This window comes from Formica exsecta, unplaced genomic scaffold (genome assembly GCF_003651465.1).
Source record: "Formica exsecta isolate Colony F162 unplaced genomic scaffold, ASM365146v1 scaffold38, whole genome shotgun sequence".
NCBI lineage: Eukaryota > Metazoa > Arthropoda > Insecta > Hymenoptera > Formicidae > Formica > Formica exsecta.
In genome coordinates this window covers 1,522,671-1,546,757 of record NW_021851042.1, presented here as the reverse complement: position 1 = coordinate 1,546,757, position 24,087 = coordinate 1,522,671, and the positions used below count along the sequence as shown (strand labels likewise).

Here is a 24,087-nt window from a genome sequence, read left to right as displayed (position 1 = left end):
TATAAAAAATAAAATATCTTGTAAAATATTTAGTTTTCGATAATCTTATCGTAATACTTTTATGTTCAGAATAATGAGACAAATCAATTAGTTTAAAAAAAAACGAATAATTGTTTAAAAAAATACATTGTAATTACATACTTTTTCTTAAAAATAATTATTTTTTTTATACTAATTTATTTGTTTCATTATTCTGTACATAAAAGTATTATGGTAAGATTATCGAAAACTAAATATTTTACGAGATATTTTGTTTTTTATATCAAAATATGTCAGATTAAAATATAAAATAACTCAAAAAGTACTTAATAAAAAAATACTTTATTATAGTGTTTTGGAAAGCTGTCGGGATAAGCTATAAGAATATGTAATAAAAAATGGGGAGTTCCATTTAAGAAAACATCGACCACATTGACCTCACCTTGAAAAGACCACTTAAGGTCAAATCCATATTTTTATCATGTGGCCCCCTCGAAACCATGCAACTTTTATCTGAAACATTTTTTGATATCTCACTTCGTTTCCGAAAAATATGCCCGCGTCACTATAAATGCCGCACCCTGTATATATTAATATGCATATATATATGAATATAAGGTACAATTCAATACCAACTTATTTCAATTCAAATTTAAAAACGTTCAAAAAGTAATAATAAAATAAAAAAACGCGTAATTTTTAAATGACATAGATTTGTTACTTTTATTTAATTTATGAAAATTCTTGGTCTTAAATTAAGATCCAATGACATTTTGTATTCCAATGCATTGATATTATCCTGGCTTTTCTAATTTCCCAAGAAAGATAATTTTATATTTTCTATTTTTCTGAAAGGATAATTCTATTTTAGTATAAAAGTTTCCGTTGGCAAAGGTTAACTATCATTCCAATTTTCGCGAAAGGCTTTCAATTCTATACCATTGACCGTCCATAACAAAACCCTTCAACTCGATCACTCCGTAAAAGAACGTCATTTCCGTCGTAGCTTAGCTTTCTCCGAAATTAACGAAATTCTTTCTTCAGGCTTCTCGAGTAACTTAACACTCGTCTCGCCCAAGTTCGCCAAGAACTACGTTTAGTATTTCATGCGCTTTCGAAAAAACTTTTTGTATTAAGGTTGCAAGATTGGAGAGTCGCCCGTTTAAAAAGACGAAAAGTTTGCTCATCGATTAAGGTTCCGCATTGCGTTTGCGGTTTCTCGAATTATGTGCCAAATGAAAACTGCGAGGCGACTTGAACACGTGCCAATAAATAGTTAAAAAATTTGCGATCTATGATTTTATAATACATCATATATTTGAGAGCTTGAAATATAATAATAATAATTAATTAATATGTCAATACGCTACTAATACGCTAAGTTATAAAATATATTGATAGATAATCGATTGTGAAAGAAAATATCCTACATGCGATATAAGATGTGCGACAATTTTTCAAGTAATACAAAAATTTTTATCTTTTTTTGATGCATTATCCTTGAAAAGACCATAATAAACAAAGGTATTTATAATATACTTGATCAATATAATATAATATAATATTAAACTACAAATAAAAATAAACATTAAAATTTTGTAATTTTTTGCATTTAATTATGTAAAACAAATTGCATTTAATTTTGTATAAGATGCTCATATAGTTGTTCCAATTGCTTGTTCGATACACATTCGATCGCAATGAATTAGTCGCTCAAGAATAAATTTCGGTAGAACAAATTCATCCAATCAGCCGGGATATTGATTATCATTATTCGTTTTGGCGAAAGATAAAAACTTATGGATAACTCATGTCATTGTTATTCGTTTTAATTTTGATAAAAGTCTCACATATACTTTATTGCTCGTTGTATTTCAAGCAAATATAGATGTAAAAGAATCGATGACCCTTGACGTTCATGCATATTTTATCTAGCAATTAAAATTTTGAGAAAATATAATCCGCTTGAGAGAATTTAAACGAAATGAACAGAGTAAGAGGGTTACTTAATTATTTCGTAGATGAAATTTAATAAAAGCCCTCCACTTTCTATCGTTTAGTCGGAAATTATTCGCGCGCGCGTAAAATATCTCGTTTTAATCTAGAAGAAATCTGTTTTCGAATAGCGAACAAGTAAATCTACATTTAAAATTAAGCTCGGCATATTTAAGACAATCGATATGCTAAAAAAAAGTAATTTATGGATTCTGATGCTTTGAATTTTAGTGAAAGACAGCTATGTCTTAGTAAAGATTTGTCTTGGAAACCTTGCGGCAAGAGTCATGAAACGAAATGTCAATGGTGTGAATAAGAAATAGTGCGCAGCATGAGGTATCTGACAATCTGCTTTGAAGGATTTATCGTAGACTGTATTATTTGCTGTACCGGCTGTATGTGTACATACCGAATGTACGCATCGCAATATATAGTTCCCCGAAGTTCTCCATGTCAGGAGCAAATAATACAGTGCATTTGTCAGAGAACTCGAGACTCGAGAGTTGCGGCTTTCTATCGCAGGCAGATAGATTTGCATGCAGACTCTGAACGATATTCGTTTCGTTCAAGTTATTTATAATTTAAAGTTGAAATTACACGCAATAATTAATGAATTACGCTTGCCTTCACGTCAAAGATACAATCTATAAGCTAGTTAATAAGAACTCTTTTCCTTCGGGTTTTAGCTCCAATAAATATTTTATATCATATTACGGTATTATCTAAAGTTATATATATATATATATATATATAAAGAATTTATGTTACTGTTATTATTTTCTCCGACAAAGTCTATCGTTAAAATCATAGAAATATGACGCAATTGTTCATCTATTTCTCGTATATCTAATTTATTAAAATATAATAAAAATTCTCAACGCAGAAAACACCAATCAATTTATATGAATTTAAAATTGCGTATTTTTAGAATAATCGTGCCAGTAAATAAGTCATGCTTATAAACTTGGTAAGAAATATTGTATGTTCAGCATGTTCATTATTAGACACAGTATGAGCAGCCGCATTTAGCTACAAGAAAGTACGTAAAATATAATTATAATTTAATTAATATATTAATTCAATATCCTATCCTCGCCAGATTCGCGGCCAATTTATTTTTTGGATAAAGCAGAATAGAAGTGCGTATATTATGCATCATGCGCGTGACGCGTACGCTCACACACACACACACATTCCTGGAATAACACAATAATTAATTATCCAAAGGCTTCTTGGCATGTGTTGTTCGCGGCTGTTTAATGCCTCGCGGGCATGAATCTTAATTAAGACGCGTTCAGATCAACTGCGAAGAATTTTATCATCTCACATCAATCGAGAACTTTGGCTTTCGTTGCGCAAACATTTCCGATCGCTTTGACAAACATCACCGATAATATTATTGAACTTTTACAAAAAATCGCGTGATATAATTATAATTCTGATATATTAAGACTTAAAGTTAAATTTTAATATATTTTAATATTGAAATATCTTCATTAAATCTTTACATATCAAAATAATTTTTCGTTATCTTTTTACATATAATTCTTGAATAAGTAATCAAAAAATTAATGAATCATTATTTGGTACATTTCTAACAGTAACTTTATGAATGAAATTATATATAAGATGTAATGTAATTGAAAGAAAATCGTAATTGTTGCCGCTCGGATATTAAAATACCGGCACTTATCAGAATATTAATATTATTAGAAATACCAAAGTTTATAAACGATATATAAGCAGCATGACGTAAAATAATGAAAATTCCTACATTATGTTAGCTACATTCTTATTCGTGCTAAGTATCTTTTATATTTAAATAGTCGACAAACAAATCAAGCATATAATTAAGAATTTATGCATGTTATGCATAAATTTTATCAACACTTTAATTGGTTTCTTATAAAAGTACTATGTGATAATATATAATTAAGCATGAGTTGCTTTATTTTCTTTATACATATCAAATGATATACATAAAGATTGTTTAAAAATTTTAATTTTTCTCAGATTATTAGAATTTATATTTAATACGAATAAACGGCATATTATAAATTCTATATTTTTTGTCAACATTTTATTTTGATAAAATGAATATTTTTGCAAGTGCAACATTGCAAATATCCTTATCAGACTAAGTATTAATCGTTTAATATAAAAGTCGAATAATCGTTGCCCTCGTGATAAGATTATTACAATTTACGACGTTCTTATCGCATCGCTTACGGATTCAATTTTTGTAATAAATTGGCCGCCAGAAACAGAAAACAACGACAAAATGAAGTATTTGCCCGCGAGCGATATATGGAAATACGTCTGACATACTATCGTAAACTATAACTCGTAAGTAACGAGGCAATTCCGATGTAGTGGCATACTTTTATCATTTTTGCGTTACGCAATTTATCGAAAGAACGTAAGATTCTCACATTTTCTTACGCTTTCTCGGCGTGCACGACCACATAAACTAACTAATCCATTCCATTATTAATCCGAGCTTGTCCGTGTTTTCTCCTTGAATTATTTTTTCGCGCAATTTCTAGCGATATAAAAAGACAGAAAATATATCAACTTTTTTATTAAGCTCGTTTATTTGAACAACGAGTTTAATTTTCATCGGTAATACTCTTTTTAATCACAATAAATAAGCTTTTATCCTTCGTAGTAATAGGAAAATTATTAAGATCTTGAAAAATAAAAGAAAAATAATATTTTAATATTAGAGAAAATGTGTACGTCATAACGATTACAAATGGAACGTCTATCAGGATTCAAGAGAGATTCGCGTTCGGATCCATTCGCTTACGAAACAGTGCAAGAGAATTTGTGCGCAGTATGGATGAGAATGCAGTCTAAAACAAATATTCGGTACAATGCGAAAAAAAGAGCAAACGACGAACACGAATGCGAATGTTTGAAAATTCGCATTCCTTATTCGTTCGTTGTTCGTTCGCTCATATATATGTTTACCCACCTCAAAATACATATCGAGAAAAATAATTAATACCGCGAAAAATTAATAAGCCAAGTATTAATAAAAATGATTTTCTTACAAATTATGCAGACAATTGTTAATTTTGATTGTCAACAAATTTATAAATTCCTTTCATATGTTTGTTCTTTGAAAAAAGTTAACAATGTGGAGAAAATGCGAATCATTCAGTTTTTCTCGAGTCTCATTCATGCTACGCAAGTGTATATCGGGATTTATGTATATATGTGCATCTATCGCTCATTTGTCGGTTGGATGCGGATACGGCGAGACAAAATGCATATAAATGCGCATTCCGCGGTGCTACGTGCTTCGTGTACATAAACAACGGTGGACACGTGTCATCAAGTTTTTCTGGCGATCGCATTCGTTCGTTGGCATTCGCGGATCGTTCTCGAGCCTCGTTGAGTGTTAAACGTTTTTCTATGGAACGCCGTACGCTCTAGTCATATCTAAACGATTCTCATTGCCGATCGTAACAGGTGGCAATCGATCGCCGAGACATGTTCATGTTGAACACGGGCAAAAACAATTTTCCATATTCGATGTATGTATCCAATTATAAATGGCAGTTTTTCTCAGTACGAAGGTGTGAAAGTTACTTTTTCAAGCTCACAGCTGTGCCGCGCACTTTTGTGGAAAATGTATGATGCAGATAAAATAAAGATTTATGAAAAGAAAGAAATTTATGAAGAGAAGATGGAAAACACACACATGTTCAATTTAATTTTAGTACACGATTGATTTAATGAATGATGCAGGATTTCTTATAAATCCGCCCTTTCTCACGTATATCTTATACTGTTTATGTATTGAATACAGGCACTTAAAAAAATCCAGCATCGACATTCGACGATGCACATTCTTCGGATGACACGCGTCTCCTTGCACGGAATATCTGTAAATATCTGTTACTGGCCAGTTTTTGTTTCAGCATTTCTTACGTAATAGCCTGTGCATTTTTATCGTGAAAATTGTTAAAAACTACATAAGAAGATAACCTACAGAATATTGCAGTATTCAAGAAAAGCTAACAATACTTAATAAAATCAATCTATGCACACTTAACATTATATTTTTATTAATAAATTAAGTTTCCGATATAAAAAATGATGTTTCATTTATAATTGTTTGCAGTAAAAATAAATTCGTAGTTGCAGCTATAAAAATATAGCATCAAAAAAAAACGTTATGATATATTTGCAATTGTTGAAAGATGGCACAACTACACACAAACGGAAAATCCTCACAAACAACTATGAATAATTTTAAAAAATGCAAGCCGATTACAGGGCCAATACTATTACAAGGCCAATACGAGGGTTTAGGTAGCGGTATATAGTTAAGAGGATCTGAATAAATATCGAAACTAATATTTGCTGCGAGAATCGGCCTTCTACGGAGAACAAGAGAAGTGTACGGAAAGTATAGTAATATTGCAAATACTTTATGTTATGTGCATTAATACTCAAAGGCTCGTATTGATCTGATCATCAGCTGAGATTTTGTGTGTGTTCTGAGATAGAAAACCGAAATTTACTTTTTATATATCGTTTATTTTAATTCTAAAAAACATGACACAAACAAATTTGAAGTATTTTTAAAATTGACAAAATTACATCTTGAAGCTACTATCAGTATATTATAACTTTTGAACGATTTAACTACGAACGAAAGAAAAATCACTACAAACAACTAGAAATTGAATATAAGGATATATCGATGATTTTTTTTTTTTTAATCTTAAAGTCAGATAGCAATTATTTTTAAAAAATGCTATATATTTTTTATAACTTCGACTATACAAACAAAATATTTTATTTAATATCTTATTTTCTGAAATTGAAAATTAATTTTATTAAAAGATGTATAAGTGCAAACAAAATACAAGTGCAAAAATATGTTTTGCGCTAATAATTGAAAAGTATTATAAATCTTAAAGATCTTTTTCAATTAATTGGAAGATTATTCTCTCGCTTCAAATAGCAAAGTTATAATGATGTACTCAAAATTAAGTGTACAATTCTGAACTATGCGTTATTCCCGCAAATAATACAGGAATAGCTTGATAGACTTGTATGGAACTACGTTGCCTTATTCGATGCATTTGTAAAAGCAATGATATGCACAACTATTCCCTAGATGTTTGTAGCAAACTGTCGAAGAATACTTCAGCACGCTGTAATAGAATTCAATTTCGCAAGAAATCGCCTAATTAAGGTAAATTCAAAATAACCATTGAATTGGATTCTCTAACGAGTTGTCTTTGATTTTGAGATAGAGATTTCTGATGTGTATATAGTAATCGAATTAAAAAGAAAAATACAAATAAATCACGAATAATAATTAGATTGCAAATGTATTTATGTTATATTAAATATTTTTACAAAAAACAAAAAAATGTGTGTGTGTGTGTGTGTGTGTGTGTGTGTGTGTGTGTGTGTGTGTGTGTGTGTGTGTGTGTGTGTGTGTTCGCTCTATTAATATTTTTACTCATTCTTTTTTTTAATCGTTTTTTTAATTTTTAAAAATTATATGTATGCTTTATATAAAATCGTAATGTTTTTTATTTAAATATATATCTGCTTTTTCATTAATTGTTATTGGTATATAACATTATTAATACGTTTATAAAATTGAGTCAGAAATGCGCTATTTCATAATTCTCATTAGAAAATCTTCAATTTGTTCGTGTTGAAGAGCGCCATTTATTAACTCCCTTATCGAGGGAGCGTTTTGACTTCAATGGGACTTTGCCCGGGCTGCGGCGAATGCGGATCTTGCATCTTGCCGTCGCATTCATTGGCCTAGTTCGGATCGTACAATTGATCCGCATACCGACCACCGGCTTCGTGTCGAATTGCACTTCACTCCCTACGTGTATCAGGCGACTGCAAGCGGCGCCTCGCGTGATCCTAAGTATAATGTGCCTTGTCCATTTTTTTATCGTCTACTAAGGATGAAAAATGAACTATCGATGTTTTGATCGACTTTTACGCTCGCAAAAATGCTTACAATGTAGATGTTGAATCATAATGCATGCTTCGCTTAAAAGTGAAGTTCTGATAAGTTGCATTGTCACGCAAACGGAGGATTTAATTCTTACGAAGTAATAGTCACGCGAACTTTTAGTTGAAATAATGGATAACGTTAAATCGTCATATCAGATGTTGCATAAATATTTGTGAGTAATAAACCAATAAATAAAGATGTGTACCCTGTGTGTGGACTAACCGTGTTTTGCGTGTAAAAATTCCAAGAATTATAGTAAATCTAATTTTCGTTGACCAAACGCTTTTCACAAGATATGAAGAGACACATAAGAACAAAATATCTTTTCTTTATCAAATTAGTTTGTCAAAATCCTTTAATTCTCAACATAAATAACTATATAATAACGAATTTAATGATCCAACGCAAAATCTTTTAAACTCGTCTAAAATGTTTCATTAAATATTTCATGTTTCAATTTTGCATCTATCTCAATACAAAAAATATTCTCAAAAGATATTTTGCCACATACAACAAATTTGTAAAAAAAATAATTGTTTTTAAGAAAAAGTATGTAATTATTTATAATGTATTTTTTTAAACAATTATTCGTTTTTATACACATTTTACACATTTATACTACATTTCTTACTATTTTCCATGCAAATTCTGTAAAATACTTCTTCTTTTAATACAGATATCTATACTTGCTCCCACTATCTTGCTTTTATAGCTAAAATCAAGCAATCCACATTCCTACGTTATCTACATTAACATTTGATGCGACAATCAAAATTTGACAGTAAAAATTTTCCATTGATGCATTAATAATGATCGATAAGAGTAATTATAATAATAATATACTTCAGGTATGCTTCGAGGCGTAATAAATGCAAAGATGCATAAATAATAAATGCATAAATTTAGAAACGTCATTTTGCTAATCTTCCAACAGACAACATCGTTTAAAAAGCATCAGAATCATTATTTATTCTTGACTCTGAAGTTTGACTTATTGGCATTTCGATGTGCCTCGTCATTAACACGACGCAAGCCAATAAACCATGTATCAGGTTACACGGAACTTCATGCGTATTGTCAAAGCTCTATTTATATGTCGTCCGTTGCCATTTGACGAAGTTTAAACGCGTGTCGGTGATGCCTTCTCCCGTAATTATTTTATGGTATCAGATATCGTACCGATTATCTCGATAATCCACTATGCGCCTTCACTGTCTGACATTTCGAGTTGTAACTCTGTACTTTTACATGATGGCTAGTAGAGATAATAACGCTTTGATAAATTCTTTTATGCATTTTATATACGGTATATAACATAAATTCTTTTATGCATTTTATATACGATATATAACATACAATGAAAATATTTTAAATACTTGATTTTATTTATCGTTAAAAAAATATCATAAAGAAATCCTCCGTTTTTTTTTTTCCTCAAGAATACAATTTATTTTTGTTTAATTTTTGCTAAGATATGAGTGTTATTATCAAATGTTAATTGTCGCCTAATTGCAACAATTTTCATATGCATAAGCCATAATTAAGAAAATTTGTCCCCATTTTTTTCAGACGCAGTGCGATCGATCGCCCTTCTCCTTCAGATTCACTCCCTTATATCTCGAGGCAGACAAAGATTTTGCCTTCTGAATCCGTATTATCGACGGACGTACCTAGTTCGTCGAAAGTGCCGTCAAGCCCGGAATATATCCAGGAAGTACGCAAAGACAGCGCATTGTACCTTGAAGAAGTGGAAGAAACGCTGAAGCCGACTTTGAAACCGACTTACACGGATGTCCGAAGACAGAGCAGCGGCTACGTGAGTCCTCGAGGCAGCTTCGACGATAATAGAAGAAGCTCGACAACAAACGGTGACACGCAGCCGCAGGACCTATTGCCAAAGGAAAGACGCGTATCGAGAACGAAAGCCTTGACTAAAAACCTTGCTTATAGGGTAGAAGAGAGCATTGAAGAGCAGGAGCTGACCGCAGATATACCGGAAAAAAAAATGCCAACGACAGAGATACATAGAAAGGTGTCGAGCTCCGGCCTCGACATGCCTAGCATCGAGGAGGTGAAGGAGGTCCTCAAGGAAAAGACCCTGCCCCAACAAGAGAGTCCCGAGAGCAACGAGTTAACAGAGGATGTTGGTAAGTAAACTACATCACTATCAATATGATTTAGTGGTCGGATATAACAGCGAAAAAATATGATCGCTCTAACGCGAAAAATCATATGGATGCGAGTTTATTTATACTTTAAAAAATATATTACAATAAAAGAAAATTATTTCTATAAAAGCCATCTAATATATCAAATTTTCTTTTTTTTATTTATGAATTCTCTTATTTAATCCAATATGAAAAATAACGTTAGAAAATTTACTTTTTCCAAAAGAGTAATTTTGTCGAAATTAGATAATAAAAACCAAAAGAGATTTTTTCACTATCGTTTATATCTATGTTTAGTCAAATTGCAACTGACATCGCGCAAGGATCTTCCGCGTGAAAGTGGCGGGAGTATGCGGGAGATGGACGAGACAGCTAAAGTCCAGCAAGTGATCGACAAAACTATTGGATTGAGTGATTCTAAGAGTGCTCCGAATACAAATGTGGCAACTGTTATTGCCGCGGACAATAGTCGAATAGTAGATACGAAAAAATTATCTTTGTCCGGTGAAGCACGATCGAACCAACGATTGCTCGGGGAAACTGTCAATGTAACCGACAAGCCCATTCCTCCTCGCTATCCTTACAGCACTCCTCAAGGATCACCCAGGATGCGCAACAGAGTACTCAATAGAGAGCACTCCGTTGGAGCCAACACGTGCAACTTTATCGATAACCAACACGACAATCAACAATTGAATCAATATAAAGTGTTGGATGAAATCGGAAAGGTAAGATTAAAATTTCGCTAAAATCGGCTTGAAATCGAAATAAAATAATTCTATTATCGATTTGCTTCGCGAAGTTGTTAAATATTCTTAATCGCTTATAACTTAATAATCATTAATATATATAAATTTCTTTATTAATTATTAACATTCATGGCGAATATTTCGCGTATATTGTGATAGAATCTAAAGCCTTTTCAATTACATCCGCGGTTTTTAACAAGCTACATTCGCCGATAAGAAGATTTACGATCACTTCTCTTTCTTTGAAGAGCGAAATCATTTCGCATCGCTTACGTATCTAATTAGAGAATAATATGATTTTATCGATATCACAAATACGAGTATTTTTTCAATAACCAATAACTGGTGCCGCGAGTCATCATTTTCAGCAATTTCCGCTCTGTCCTTCGTTCCTATGAAATAATTAGTAGTATTAAAATAATAAATAGGAGCAATTACGGATTACTGATAAATTATATTATTCATTGCATCTGGTAAGGCAATATTGGCCGCAGGAGCCGAACTATGAATGATAAAAATTGTTAAGATCATCGTCGTCTTTGCGCTTATTTGCTTATTCATTATAATAACCGACCTATTTACGGGATAAATAGATTGAAATTTTTTTCCGTTAATTTGCTGAAGCGTTTTCTCGAGAATTGTTTACTATACACCTCTTGTCTAATGAGTTCAGTTCTTTTCTTCAGGGAGACTGTGTATATATATATATATATATATATATCCATCTCTAGCTGGACTTGTTTTCTGTTAGTCTTTCAATTGATTAAATAGAGATTCAAGTGAGAGATAACTTAAATAAAAACGCTTAATCGTCTCTAAACGAAAATAAAAATAGACAACTGAAGAAAATTCTGAATAAACTTCATGTATAACAATAGAAAGGTTAAAAGTCGTTCGCGCGTTTCAAAAGAATGAGTTTTATTACTTCGTAAATGGTGCTCACACATTTTTCTTGAATAAAATCGTACACAGAAGCGCGGTAGAAAATGCGGTGCTCGCTTCGACGCTTACGTATTCAACGTAGTGTGATTGGATTCAAAACAGATACAAGAAAGAGAACGGGATAACCACCGCAATAACTTTGCACTTTGCCGTAACCAAATGAAAAGCGCGAAGCTTTCAGTTGCGAGAAGTTTACAGCGCACGATCTTGAGGTTCACGCCGAGAATTTCAGAGATCGATTTCCCCGGAGAAAAAAAGAAAGAAAGAAAGAAAAAGAAACCTACTCTTTTTTTATAAATAAAAAATCAAACGTCGTTCTTCATGAGATTATGTTCAAGTATCACCGACGTAAAAAGAACGAAAGAGACAAATTCACTAATTTTATTAATTCAATCTCTCTCCTATCGCATCCATTTACATCGGCAAACTTAAAATTGAATTTCTCATCAAAATAAAAATAAAGTGAAGTAAAGTAAAAATTGAAATAAAATTTAATGCCAATTTGACGTTTAATCGGTTCAACTTCGCGACGTTGACATGCTCGATATCACGAAATCACCATCGTCCCGTATTTATAAACGACGTATTAAAGCCAACCTCTCTCTTTTCCAGCCACGTCATTACATCGATCCCTTCTGCATAATTATATGGCAATGTTCTCGTCGAGATGAGTAAAAAACCCGACTATGCTATGATTACCATATTATTTACATCAAGAGCTATTTCTGCGCGATGAACTAATACAGCTCACGGATAAATTAACTAACATTGATGAGACGACTGACAACAACTTCAGTTAATAATAAATAATGTGACACGCTTAATTATTTTCAATTTAATATTTAATTAAAATTTTTAATTAATTTTTCTTAATGCTATTCTAAGAATAATTCTAATATGATAATATCTTTGGTAAAAGCAAAATTTAAAAACGCTGTTCCATCGAGGGACACTTGCACGATTTTTATTTTAATCAAAATTAAATAACGAATTGATATTTATGCAAATATATTATTTGTAACGTGTGTGAATAAAATTATCCTTCATGTAAATGACAAGTGTCTCAAAAACATATAATATGCATTTATCCGGCAAAAATCGCGAAAGAATTAAAGGCTAAATTAAAAATAATAGTAATCGAGAATTCCATGCAGATAAACATCTGCAAAAAAATCAGGCGTCGTTTGAAAACAGAAAAATATGCTGATTATATGCTCCCGCGTATTTATTTATGCATCATTTCGCGCTTGCATTTCAGGGCTCTTTTGGTGTCGTGAAGAAGGTCTACAATGAGGAAGACGGAGTGCATTACGCCATGAAAATAGTTAGCAAGAGGAAATTGATGAAGAAAACGGGGATATTTGGTAAAATACCACCCCGCAGGGCGGGCGCAGATCCCTTGGCGAAAGTTTACAAGGAGATTGCCATCCTGAAAAAACTCGATCACCCTAATGTCGTCAAACTAGTCGAAGTACTCGACCATCCTGATAAGGACAATCTCTACTTGGTCTTCGAACTAGTCCACAGGGGCGAAATCCTCGTTATACCCACTGAAAATCCTCTGACAGAAGAAACAGCCAGACGTTACTTTCGCGACGTCGTCATGGGAGTCGAATATTGTGAGTCATTATATTATTTATAATTTATGTCAATGAATTCTATATATTTCAATCAGATTTCTACAGATCAATTTTTGTCCTAGAGAGAGAGAGAGAGAGAGAGAGAGAGAGAGAAAGAGTATTGTTATTTAGAAAATTTTAAATTATTAATCAAATTATTCATCAAATTATTAATTATAAAAATTGTGTTTTATATTTAAGCTTATACACATATTATACATCCACTATACATTTTAAAATTGTCTTTTTTTTCTAATAATCACATTACAAGAAATTAAGTAATCGAGATTTAAGATTTATTTAATTCTATAATAAAATCAGAAACTAAGCTTTTTTTAATTCTATGTTCATTCCTAAATATATTCTTAAAATCGAGATTCAAATTTTTTAGGCTCTTTAATTAGATCATGTGCCATAGAATATGACTATATTTAGCATTAGCATTTAGATGCACAATGCATCATGTTTATCACTTACGCGTTAAATGATAGTATGCAAATCGACAGATGGATTTATGTAATATATGTGGCGCCTGTTACGGATCACGGCGCTTATCGCGGATCAATGACGGAAGAGGTGTCACATACATTACGTAAACTCAAAAACAATGTCAGTGACACGATGTGGTTTGTTTGCATCGTATTATCCAATCATCGTACAATTAGAAGCTTGCATTTTCTTTCTTTTTATATTTAATGAGAAGAGTTTTTGCATTTAAAATGTGTAATAGATGTATGTGTATGTTACGCTTAATATTTAAGACATAATTTTGATAATTAATAATTTGATGATAATTTAGATTTTATAAATAACAATACTCTCTAGGATAAAGATTGATTTGTAGAAACCTAATTGAAATTGTAAAACATATCAAAAACTTCAGAAATTATATCGAAATTTTGAAAAAATGCAATATTAACTTTATAGATATATGTATAAAACTATTTAGATAATAATCAATTTTACATTTGTAATATTTCATCTTGCCAAAAAATAAATAACTGAAATATATTAAACAGTTAAATAATCATTTTTTAACTTCAACAATATCAAGATATGTGTAAAATACAAAAAATTGTGAATATTTTTTATGAAAAATTCGCATTTCTTATAATTAAATCCCAATAAAAATTATAGCATACAATGATTAAAGAAGGTATTATGTAATATTTATTGTTATATGTGCGCAGTGCATTACCAGAAGATAGTGCACCGTGACATAAAGCCAAGCAATCTACTGGTGGACAGAGACGACAGAATTAAAATTGCTGATTTAGGAGTCAGCACGGAATTAAGAGAACCTGGAGAATTATTATCAGGGAAAGCTGGCACACCGGCCTTCGCGGCGCCAGAAATATCCATTGCTAACGCACAGTACTCAGGACCAGTAAGTATATTCACATAATATTACCATTTTCATAACAAATATATAATCAATGTTTAGTATCTAGAATCATGAAACAAATCTATTCTCTTCTCCTTCCCCGTATGTTCAATAAATAAATATATTTCATATTATACACATAATAGATGCGTACATATTTATGGATGAACCATTAGATCTATAAATGTCTGCGTTCGTAAGCCACACATGTTCAGATATATCATAATAATTCTATCATAATAATTTTAAAATTATCTAAATTATCTAAATTTTAAATACATATACAGAAGAAAATTCTATTATTTGCAATATTTTTATAATAATATTATTTTTTTAATTCATTACACAAATTTTTCATTATATTGCGCAACCCATCTTTCTTCTTGTCTCTATATCATGTTTCTTAGGATAACTTTAATACTTAAATTCCAGATGATTTAATTGGCAACTAATCGACCAAATAATCTGTATAATCTATATTTTGTTAATAACATTTAAAATTAATATTATTATTAATATGAAAAAAAATATTACTTTTTTCTCATTTGATACAAAAAGATAGATTAAATTAAAGAATAATATAGATAATATAGAAATTTTGATGATAAGATATTATATCTCAGTTAAATTAATACTTACTGATTAAATTAATTGAAGTTTGATTCAAAATAATACTTAGAGTAATTCTAGAAAAATAAATTTTTTTTGAGCGTTGAATCATGTTATTTTTTGTTCGCGATACGCGATATGCTCGCAATATGCGTTCGTAATATGCATCACAGTGGCACAGGATCGAACAACCACATAACAACAGCTAACAAGTAACATGCGTGCACGCAACACGTATTCAGCGGTTGATCTCGCTCTGCGAGATTAAAAGTCGATAAATCGAACGACTATTACACGTCACTTCCACCCGCAAGCAGTGACCTCTCGAACCGCAGAGCTGACACGTGCCGATTGACCTACATGCATCACGAGACAGGCTCTCGATTCTCGATCAAGGACCTCTCCCGTAGTGTACATGCGTTCGTGGTTATAGCAGAAAAGACTTTTCGGCTTTCTTCTCAGTTGTTGATTGACCGATTAAACGCACTTTAATTGAAGCCGTTAAAGACATATGCATCGCATCGTTTGTTCCAAATAGTCTCCAAATGAGTCAAATGCAATAGTCGAGTGTACGGTATGATGAATCGACAAAGAAGAGCGCAGTGTAACTGATGCAGTAACAAGATAATTTGTAGCATGTCGCAACTGTGTTAAGTTCGCGTTAAACATTGTATATATACAAGCTATAAGCCCCCGAAAAAAAACTGCGACGTATTAAATTTCAATTTTATAAATTTCGTGTTTTACAGACGGGAATCTTATAATTAGTGGCTGAAACAATAGAATTAAAAGAGATATATTTGAAACATTATAAATTTATACCAAATATTTACACGAAAAATGTTTTCAAAACCCTATTCAATCATATTTTTCTTGATTAATTTCAAATAAATTTTTCCTGATAAGCGAAGTATTATTGTGTCCCGATCTTTTAATACCCGGGAAAAATTTTACACTATTAATAATGCATATATTATGTAGAAATGGAAATACGCAGATACAATACCTATATATTTCAGGAAATTCGGATTAATTGCTAAGCTTGAACGGCTACATACATATGTTTTTATTCTGTTTTTTTCCCGTTTTTTTCAATCAGCGTTTCGCGATGAGATACAATTTACACGAATGCGCTTCTGTAAATGTTGATTGCAACCAAAAAAAAATTGGCGTTATTTCAAAAATAAAACATTTTTTTAATAACTTCTTATATTGTTTATAAATGTTTATAAATTTTTTACTTATAATATAAAAGAGAAAATTTTATATCATTAAAATAATTGAAGATAATACATATTGTTGCAAATTATCTTGATTATGCTATCGCAGTGCAGGTGCGCTTGTGTGTGTATTTTAATCGAAATAAATTAAATTTACAAGTAGAACGTTTTATAATTAGTTTTTGCTTTAATGTGTAATGTGTTGTATGGAATTTAACCTACCGTTATATTTTGCTATTTTTTTTCTGCGCATTTTTAATTACTAAAATGTCATAGTTCAATTCTTGGAACTATGCCTCTAGATATATGATAATCCTCTGTTCGCAACCCTAATATACATATATAATCAGCTAATATGATCAAGATTTCAATTTTTTATTTTTTATTTTTTTTATTTTCTAATATCTCTGTTTTCTCTTCACATCTCTGATTTTTAATTCTTTTTCGTATTTCTCTCAATTATAATAAATTATAATTTGTTTACGAGCATCCACGTTCACGCGCGTCAAAGAGTAATATAACGCCCACGTTAATCGAAATATATGATCGTGGATGAAAAAGTTATCGTATCGAGACTTTGTCAGAGGAAAAACGAGCTATGTGAACCTGGAGCTCGATTTTACAAAAGTTAAAAGTTAATAACATAGTTCGTTTGTACTTCGTTTGTATTCGTTTGTACCGCATTTTATTTCGTTTGTATTTCAAATGGTAAATAAATACAAAGTGATTAAAAAATGGTAAAGTCGGGCTCCAGATTAATTTTGAAAAATTGAAAAATGCTATACTTTCGAACCGGTTGAGGTACAAACGAAATGAAACATGGTACAAACGGGTACAAACGATTCTCTATCGAATAACGTTAATGAAATTAAAATATCTTAAAATTGAGCGCTGGCCATTTTTTAATCACTTTGTATTTGTTTACCCTTTGAAGTACAAACGAAATAAAATGCGATACAAACAGATACAAATAAAGTACAAACGAACTATGTTATTAATTTTTAACTTTTGTAAAGTCAGGCTGCAAGTTCATATAACTGGAAAAACGACATAAATCTCGTCTAGTTAGTCGCGGGCGTAAAGTGAAGGCTTACCGATCGCATTATCATGTCTTTCTTCCGAGAGAGAAAGGAGAAAGAAAAACACATAATTCAGCACGATAGCAACTATAATTCTCTCTGACCATATATATCTTTCAAGATTACTTGACCGAGACTGTTACGTTATCGCATGACCTTATCAACGCATCATGACCGATCGCTTGAATTTCCGCCGCGTCGTTGTCGAGGAAAGGCGATATCTATAATAAGCGGTTCACGACCCGCGGATTTACACGCTCGATTAAGCTTAATCCAACCGCCACAAAGTGCCGTGGCAAAATAAATGACCACTAGTCTAATGTCTAGTCTAATGAGTAGAAGCACGGGAAATCGCGAGTTTACAGCAATCCCGGTCAAATCGTTCGTAATCCCTAAATAAAAACACAAAAAGTCGTTTGAAATCTCAAGGGTTGAATTCGATCTCAATATGAGAAAAATAGAAAAATCATAATAAAATCGGACTGTATTATATAATATAAAACTAAAAGTTTTGTTGAGCATTGATAAACTTTGAATAGAAATATTTCCTCTTTTATATTTTCGGATACATTGATAATATATTTTATCGTTGATGGAAAATATCAATTAACTTTATACCGCAGACAACATATTCAATTGAATCTGAACATTTATTGAAATGTTAACTTCATCGAATTCTGCAGCCTTGCATTTCAGTGAATAATTTCTGACTTTTTTTTTTATTCCGATTTATTAAAGAGATTCTCGGAAGTAGTAGTGATAGAACGCCAATTATACTGAAAGTTTAACAGTAATCAATAAAATCTTTTCTTGTTTGACAAAACAATATTCAATAAGATAATATTAAGAATAATATTTTCATATAAATTGTTATTGCAATATTTTTATCTTTATTTCACATTTTCATATACTTATATATAAATCAATTTTTATAATATATATTTCGCGTATATATAATTCAATATATTTTTTATCTTTATCCATTCAAATATTAAACTAATAAATTTGGCGCTTGCAATGTTTTTCCACAGATAGTTCTTCCACAGATAGTATCTGTTTTTTTTTTTTAATTGTCAAGATTTAACATTTTGTTCACGAATATAAATATTTTTTATTTTTTATTCCTTCGATATTATTTTAGTTTCTCTATAATAATTTTTAGCAATGTGTAGGTGAGTTTGCTTTTTCAGCCGTCAGTTTTAGTCGTCATTTTTTTTTCGCTCGCATTTACAGATGTCAATTTTGAATTTTTCTCTTTCTCTTGACAGAGAAATATTCTCGATTCCCTTTTATTAAGAATCTATTTTCACGACAAAAATGATCTCTCTTTTCGCACTGTGGATATTTTAATCCTGAATTTATTCCAATACGCTTCAATACCAAATATTTAACTTTCATCATAATTTAAATAAAGTTTTAGATTTACTTTTAATTTAATTTGTATTTATTTTCAAAAATTACATTCGATGAATTGCAATGAATCTACCGTGAATAAATCAATTAAATAAAAGAATAAATTAATTTCATGAAAGAAATGGAAGAGCATAAGAATTAATGAAACAGGTGATGACAAAGTATTCCATGCATTCCATAGTAAAAATTAGATGTTTACGAAAAAACTTATAAAAATTTAATAACGCGAAGCAAGATTCAGCGATATAAATAAATAAAAAAATATTATTATTTAATTAATCTCCAATATGTATGCAAATTTTATTTCAACAAAATCTTGTATATGAAATAAATGTGTAAATGTGAGATAAAGTTTGGAATTTTTCATGTTTTTTTAGAAATCGTAAGATTTTTGCACAATGCAAAAATATACTTTATTTATTTATTCTAACGAAAAAATAATCTTAATTGTAAAAGTGCAAAGTGAAGAGTTGCATAGAAAAGTAATATCCACAAATCAACACGTATTTACTTATCGTGCACATTGCATTTTAACGTTATTAAAATTCTCTCACAAGTCTAACTAATTTAGCGGTTAGCAAGTTGTTTAATTAAGGGATATAAACGTGTGTAAGCAATTCATTACAAATTCCGAGCCTTCTCGGAAATAGTTCCACATGTATGTTTTGCCTCAACCTTCATATTTCTTGGAAAATCAGAGCTACAGTAGCGTATAAAAACATTTGGATTATTACAAAGAATAATAATATAACATACAATTTAAATGAGAAAAAATAGTATGAAATTAATTATTTAAAGATCTGATACGTATTATTTATGCATCATCTACGCCTATTTCTATAATCGACTAAGGATATTTTTTAAATGTCACAGAATATAAAGTTCATGGACGTGTTTATCTCTGAGGCTGGATTCCCATAAGCTTTTTATAGATAAGAAACATTTTCTTTGTGGATCTAATAAACATAGAAGCTTGACATTTACAGATTGTTTTACGGATGATATAATGTGCACAAAGAGAGATTTTTGTAAAATAAAATAGATAGTAATCTTTTATTTAAAGAGAGAAATTCAACTAGAGTACAGGAAATTGTAAAAGAAAAATCAATTACTTTTTATATATCAAAAATTGACACACGGTTGGAAAGAAACTCAAAATATTGTATATCGTTTAAAAGAAAAACATATTTTTCACATATTTGTAACATCGTAAAAATAAGCGTTTCATATCAAGTTTTTTTAAAATAAATTTTAAATAATAGAGAATTTTACAGTTTACGTTAATTGTGAGTCCTTCCCATCCTAAAATGAGAAAAAGCGAAAAAGATCGCGCGTTGTTTGCGTCGTCAATGACAATGTTTTTCTTGCAGACGCTATTTAATTAATCGTTCATTTAATTACGCGCCAACATCGCATCATTGCGGAACTCGCAAAACTTTCGCCGCCGAGGTTTCGCGTAATATCCGCGTGACTTCCGCAAATGAAGCATTCTAACTATACTACGTCAGAATACATATTGTATTCCATATTCTGTTCTGTGGTAATCGCAGTGTAATGTATTGAGCTGCACTTTAATTAACAGTTCCCAAATATCATTAAACACTAGTAGCATATTTCGAGAGCGCTTCTCATTTAAATATTTGCTGATGGAATTCAATATTAAATTACCTAAAGTTGTAAAGATTTTCTGTAGATTATTTTCTTTTTTTTTTTAATAGGTTCTCTTTCTATAAGAGAAAGATCAGAGAAAGAGAATCTATAATATAACTAGTAAATATATAAATTTTATATATGTATAAATTTTAAAAATGATTTTAAAAACTGTCTAAATTTTCGATTTCCTTTTTGACAATTCCACAGAATCTAAAGAGATTTTAGAACTGCGCAACGAAAGAGGAAAATGTTCTTACTTTCTTACATCACACCAAAATTTCGTTATGCAAAATTCAAAAAATAATTAGATAGAAAATTATATATTTATTATCATCGATATTTCATAGATAATCAGCTGTAATCACTTGGCTTAAGTTATCCAATGATATATCTCGATGTTTCTCGCTGTGTCAACGATACAGTCAATCACATTCGCGTATTAATCGACACTAAAACAATCACCCGTACATTCATTCAGCACTTTCGTTGTTCGATCGTATTCGTGAATGATATCGCGCGTAAACGTTCTCTCTTCATCGTTCGGCGTCGACCTTATCTAGTCGGGCATCGAAAAACGCGTCCGATCGCTATCAAGCAGATTGAGTAATATAATCGTCTATCTACAGATTCACGGGCGACGCTCCCGAGATATCGCGTGCAATGCTCCCGACTTATCACGTGCGCGACACATTCTCAGCCGGCGCGAAGTTCCGAGAACTAGCGTATCGACTATCATAGCAAATGTACACGCATATAAAGAGAAAGAGAGACAAGCTATGTTTATTTTCTATTCTTTACTAATGTATAGGAAACAAATAAAATATATTAACACGCAATTTTCTCTCTCTCTTTCTTGAGACAAATGACGTCACGTCCAAGGTCGCGCGAAAATTCTTTACAAAGAGAGAGACAGAGAGAGAAAGAGAGAGAGCGTGATACAATTAAAAAATATTGACAAAAATTCTATCACGTCATGACGTCACGTCCAAGGTCGCGCGAAAATTCTTTACAAAGAGAGAAAGAGAGACAGAGAGAGAGAGCGATACAATTAAAAAATATTAACAAGAGTATTAATATCGCGATTATTGTGATAGAACAATCTGTAATAAGAAAAATCTAATCGTGTGGTAGCTTTTAATCATATCTTTTTTTTTTCAATCAAAAGAGAGAGAGAGAGAGAGAGAGCAGAATGGAAAGAGAAAAGAGAGAATTCTTTTTAGAAGCATCCGCTTTAATTACCACTATGCCGAGTTAACTTCGTTGAATAGCGGCTATTAGTACTCGGAGAAATTTCCCACTTGCAAATATACTTACTATTGACTTCAAAATATTTGATATATGCATGCGTACAGACAGAACGAGAGGACCGACGCCGATTACGTGCTCGTATATCGGAGAACGTATGTCGGGGACTTCAATTTAAAAAATATTAACAAGAGTATTAATATCGCGATTATTGTGATAGAACAATCTGTAATAAGAAAAATCGGTAATTATTCAGTTTGGGGTCCTCACCTCAAATATCGATGAAATTATGCTCATTCGATGCGTTTTTGCATAAAACGAAAGAATATAGCAGAAAAAAGCGTCGCTCTGCCCCGCGAAGCAAGATATTAATAGTTAAAGTTAACGATTATTTAGGTTACAAAACGTGTATGGAGTATGTCGGGGACTTCAATCACATAATCCCGCGGATTAGTTAATTAATATTCCAAGATTACATACAATTGCACTGGATTACTAGATCCGGCACTCCCGATACTCGTTCGTATACGAAATTCGTCCGATAAAAAACGCGGAAACGCGAGACGAACGTGACTGCACACTCGATGACGACATGCGACGTGAAGTAAGAAGCAGCGCTTACGAAATTCGGTCACGTGATAACGTCCAAATTCGCGCACGTTTGAAAATTTTGCACAGTAACACGATTATATTAATAAAAGTATTAATATTGCGAATTATGATGCTGTTATTGTAAAATAATCTATAATAAAAGTGCATTTCATTTATTAACTATTATTTATTATTTATTTATTTATTAAGGATATTTATTAAGGATTTTATTATTTATTAACAATTTGTGTATTTCGAATATTATATGTGTACTACATATATACATAGAGTACAGAACTCATAATATTTATAATTAAATGTTAATAAATAACGTGCTTAATAAATAATGCAAAAAATAACGTAATATTGTATAATAATTCATGCGATTATGATTAAAACGTCTCTCGGTATAGAAGAATCATCAGCAGATAAAATTTTCATCTAAAGGCAAAATGAAACAACATAATCTCATATATTTTTCTCATGATTAAAATTTACATTTTAAAACAGCGAAAATCTCTTAAACAATGAGAATTTTGTCAAAGTAAAATGTCATGCTGTTATTACAAAATCAGCAATATTACAAGGAAGAAACCTGTTACATTATAATACGCGATAGTAAACTAATATTTTTATATAATATCATCTTTCCGTATAATCCGATCATGCAACCCACCATACAACCCACGCACTGTACAAAAGCTTAAATTCGCATATTACATTATATAAATTATATCACATATTACATTATATAAATTATATTATATTACATTATATAAAATATATTATTATTTAATAAGACACTTGAATGCATTCACGACATTTTTCTCTCAGTCAATCTTTGATCAAGACATCTTTTATTATACTACTACAGGCATACAAGTTATTTAAATTAACAATTTATTTAGATATAATGATAATTAGATATTGTAACACAATATTGAACTATTTGGCTTACGCTTTGAAATTAAAAACTGATATTACATGTCATCAATACAAATTCATTTATATTGTTCGACAAATCGAACAGTTTTCTTTATCAAATCAATCATGTATGATTTATTGTAGATAAAGAATATCAACATATTATTCATTGTTATTAAAATATTGATATAACGTTGTTTTAGAATATTTTATAGTTTAACGATATATACCAGCAAATATTTTAAATTAAACTTTCCTATATAAATAGTAAATATTAAATATTTTTTTTAATTTTTAAAATTTTTTAAAACGATGAATTACTCTAATTGATAAATCTCACGTTATACAACTATTTAACGAATTGATAAAATAAAAATTGATCATAAATATGTTTGATTCTAGCCCTGCGATGTATGGTCAATGGGAGTCACGTTGTACGCGCTTGTCGCCGGACATCTACCCTGGAATGAGTCCGATGGCAGAGTCATTCATGAAATCGTTCGTAATGAA

The 24,087-nt window shown here is 30.9% G+C and overlaps 1 protein-coding gene across 1 annotated transcript in view; it reads left to right on the top strand.

Moving 5' to 3' along the window:
- The window catches only part of LOC115239447 (calcium/calmodulin-dependent protein kinase kinase 2), a 71,093-nt gene that overhangs the window by 41,355 nt on the left and 5,651 nt on the right, over positions 1-24,087 (top strand). Inside the window, exons 4-8 of the mRNA XM_029813963.1 lie at positions 9,551-10,128; positions 10,447-10,877; positions 13,099-13,459; positions 14,650-14,846; positions 23,980-24,087. Of these exons, the coding sequence (XP_029669823.1) occupies positions 9,551-10,128; positions 10,447-10,877; positions 13,099-13,459; positions 14,650-14,846; positions 23,980-24,087 (1,675 nt within the window). The remainder of the gene's footprint in view (positions 1-9,550; positions 10,129-10,446; positions 10,878-13,098; positions 13,460-14,649; positions 14,847-23,979) is intronic.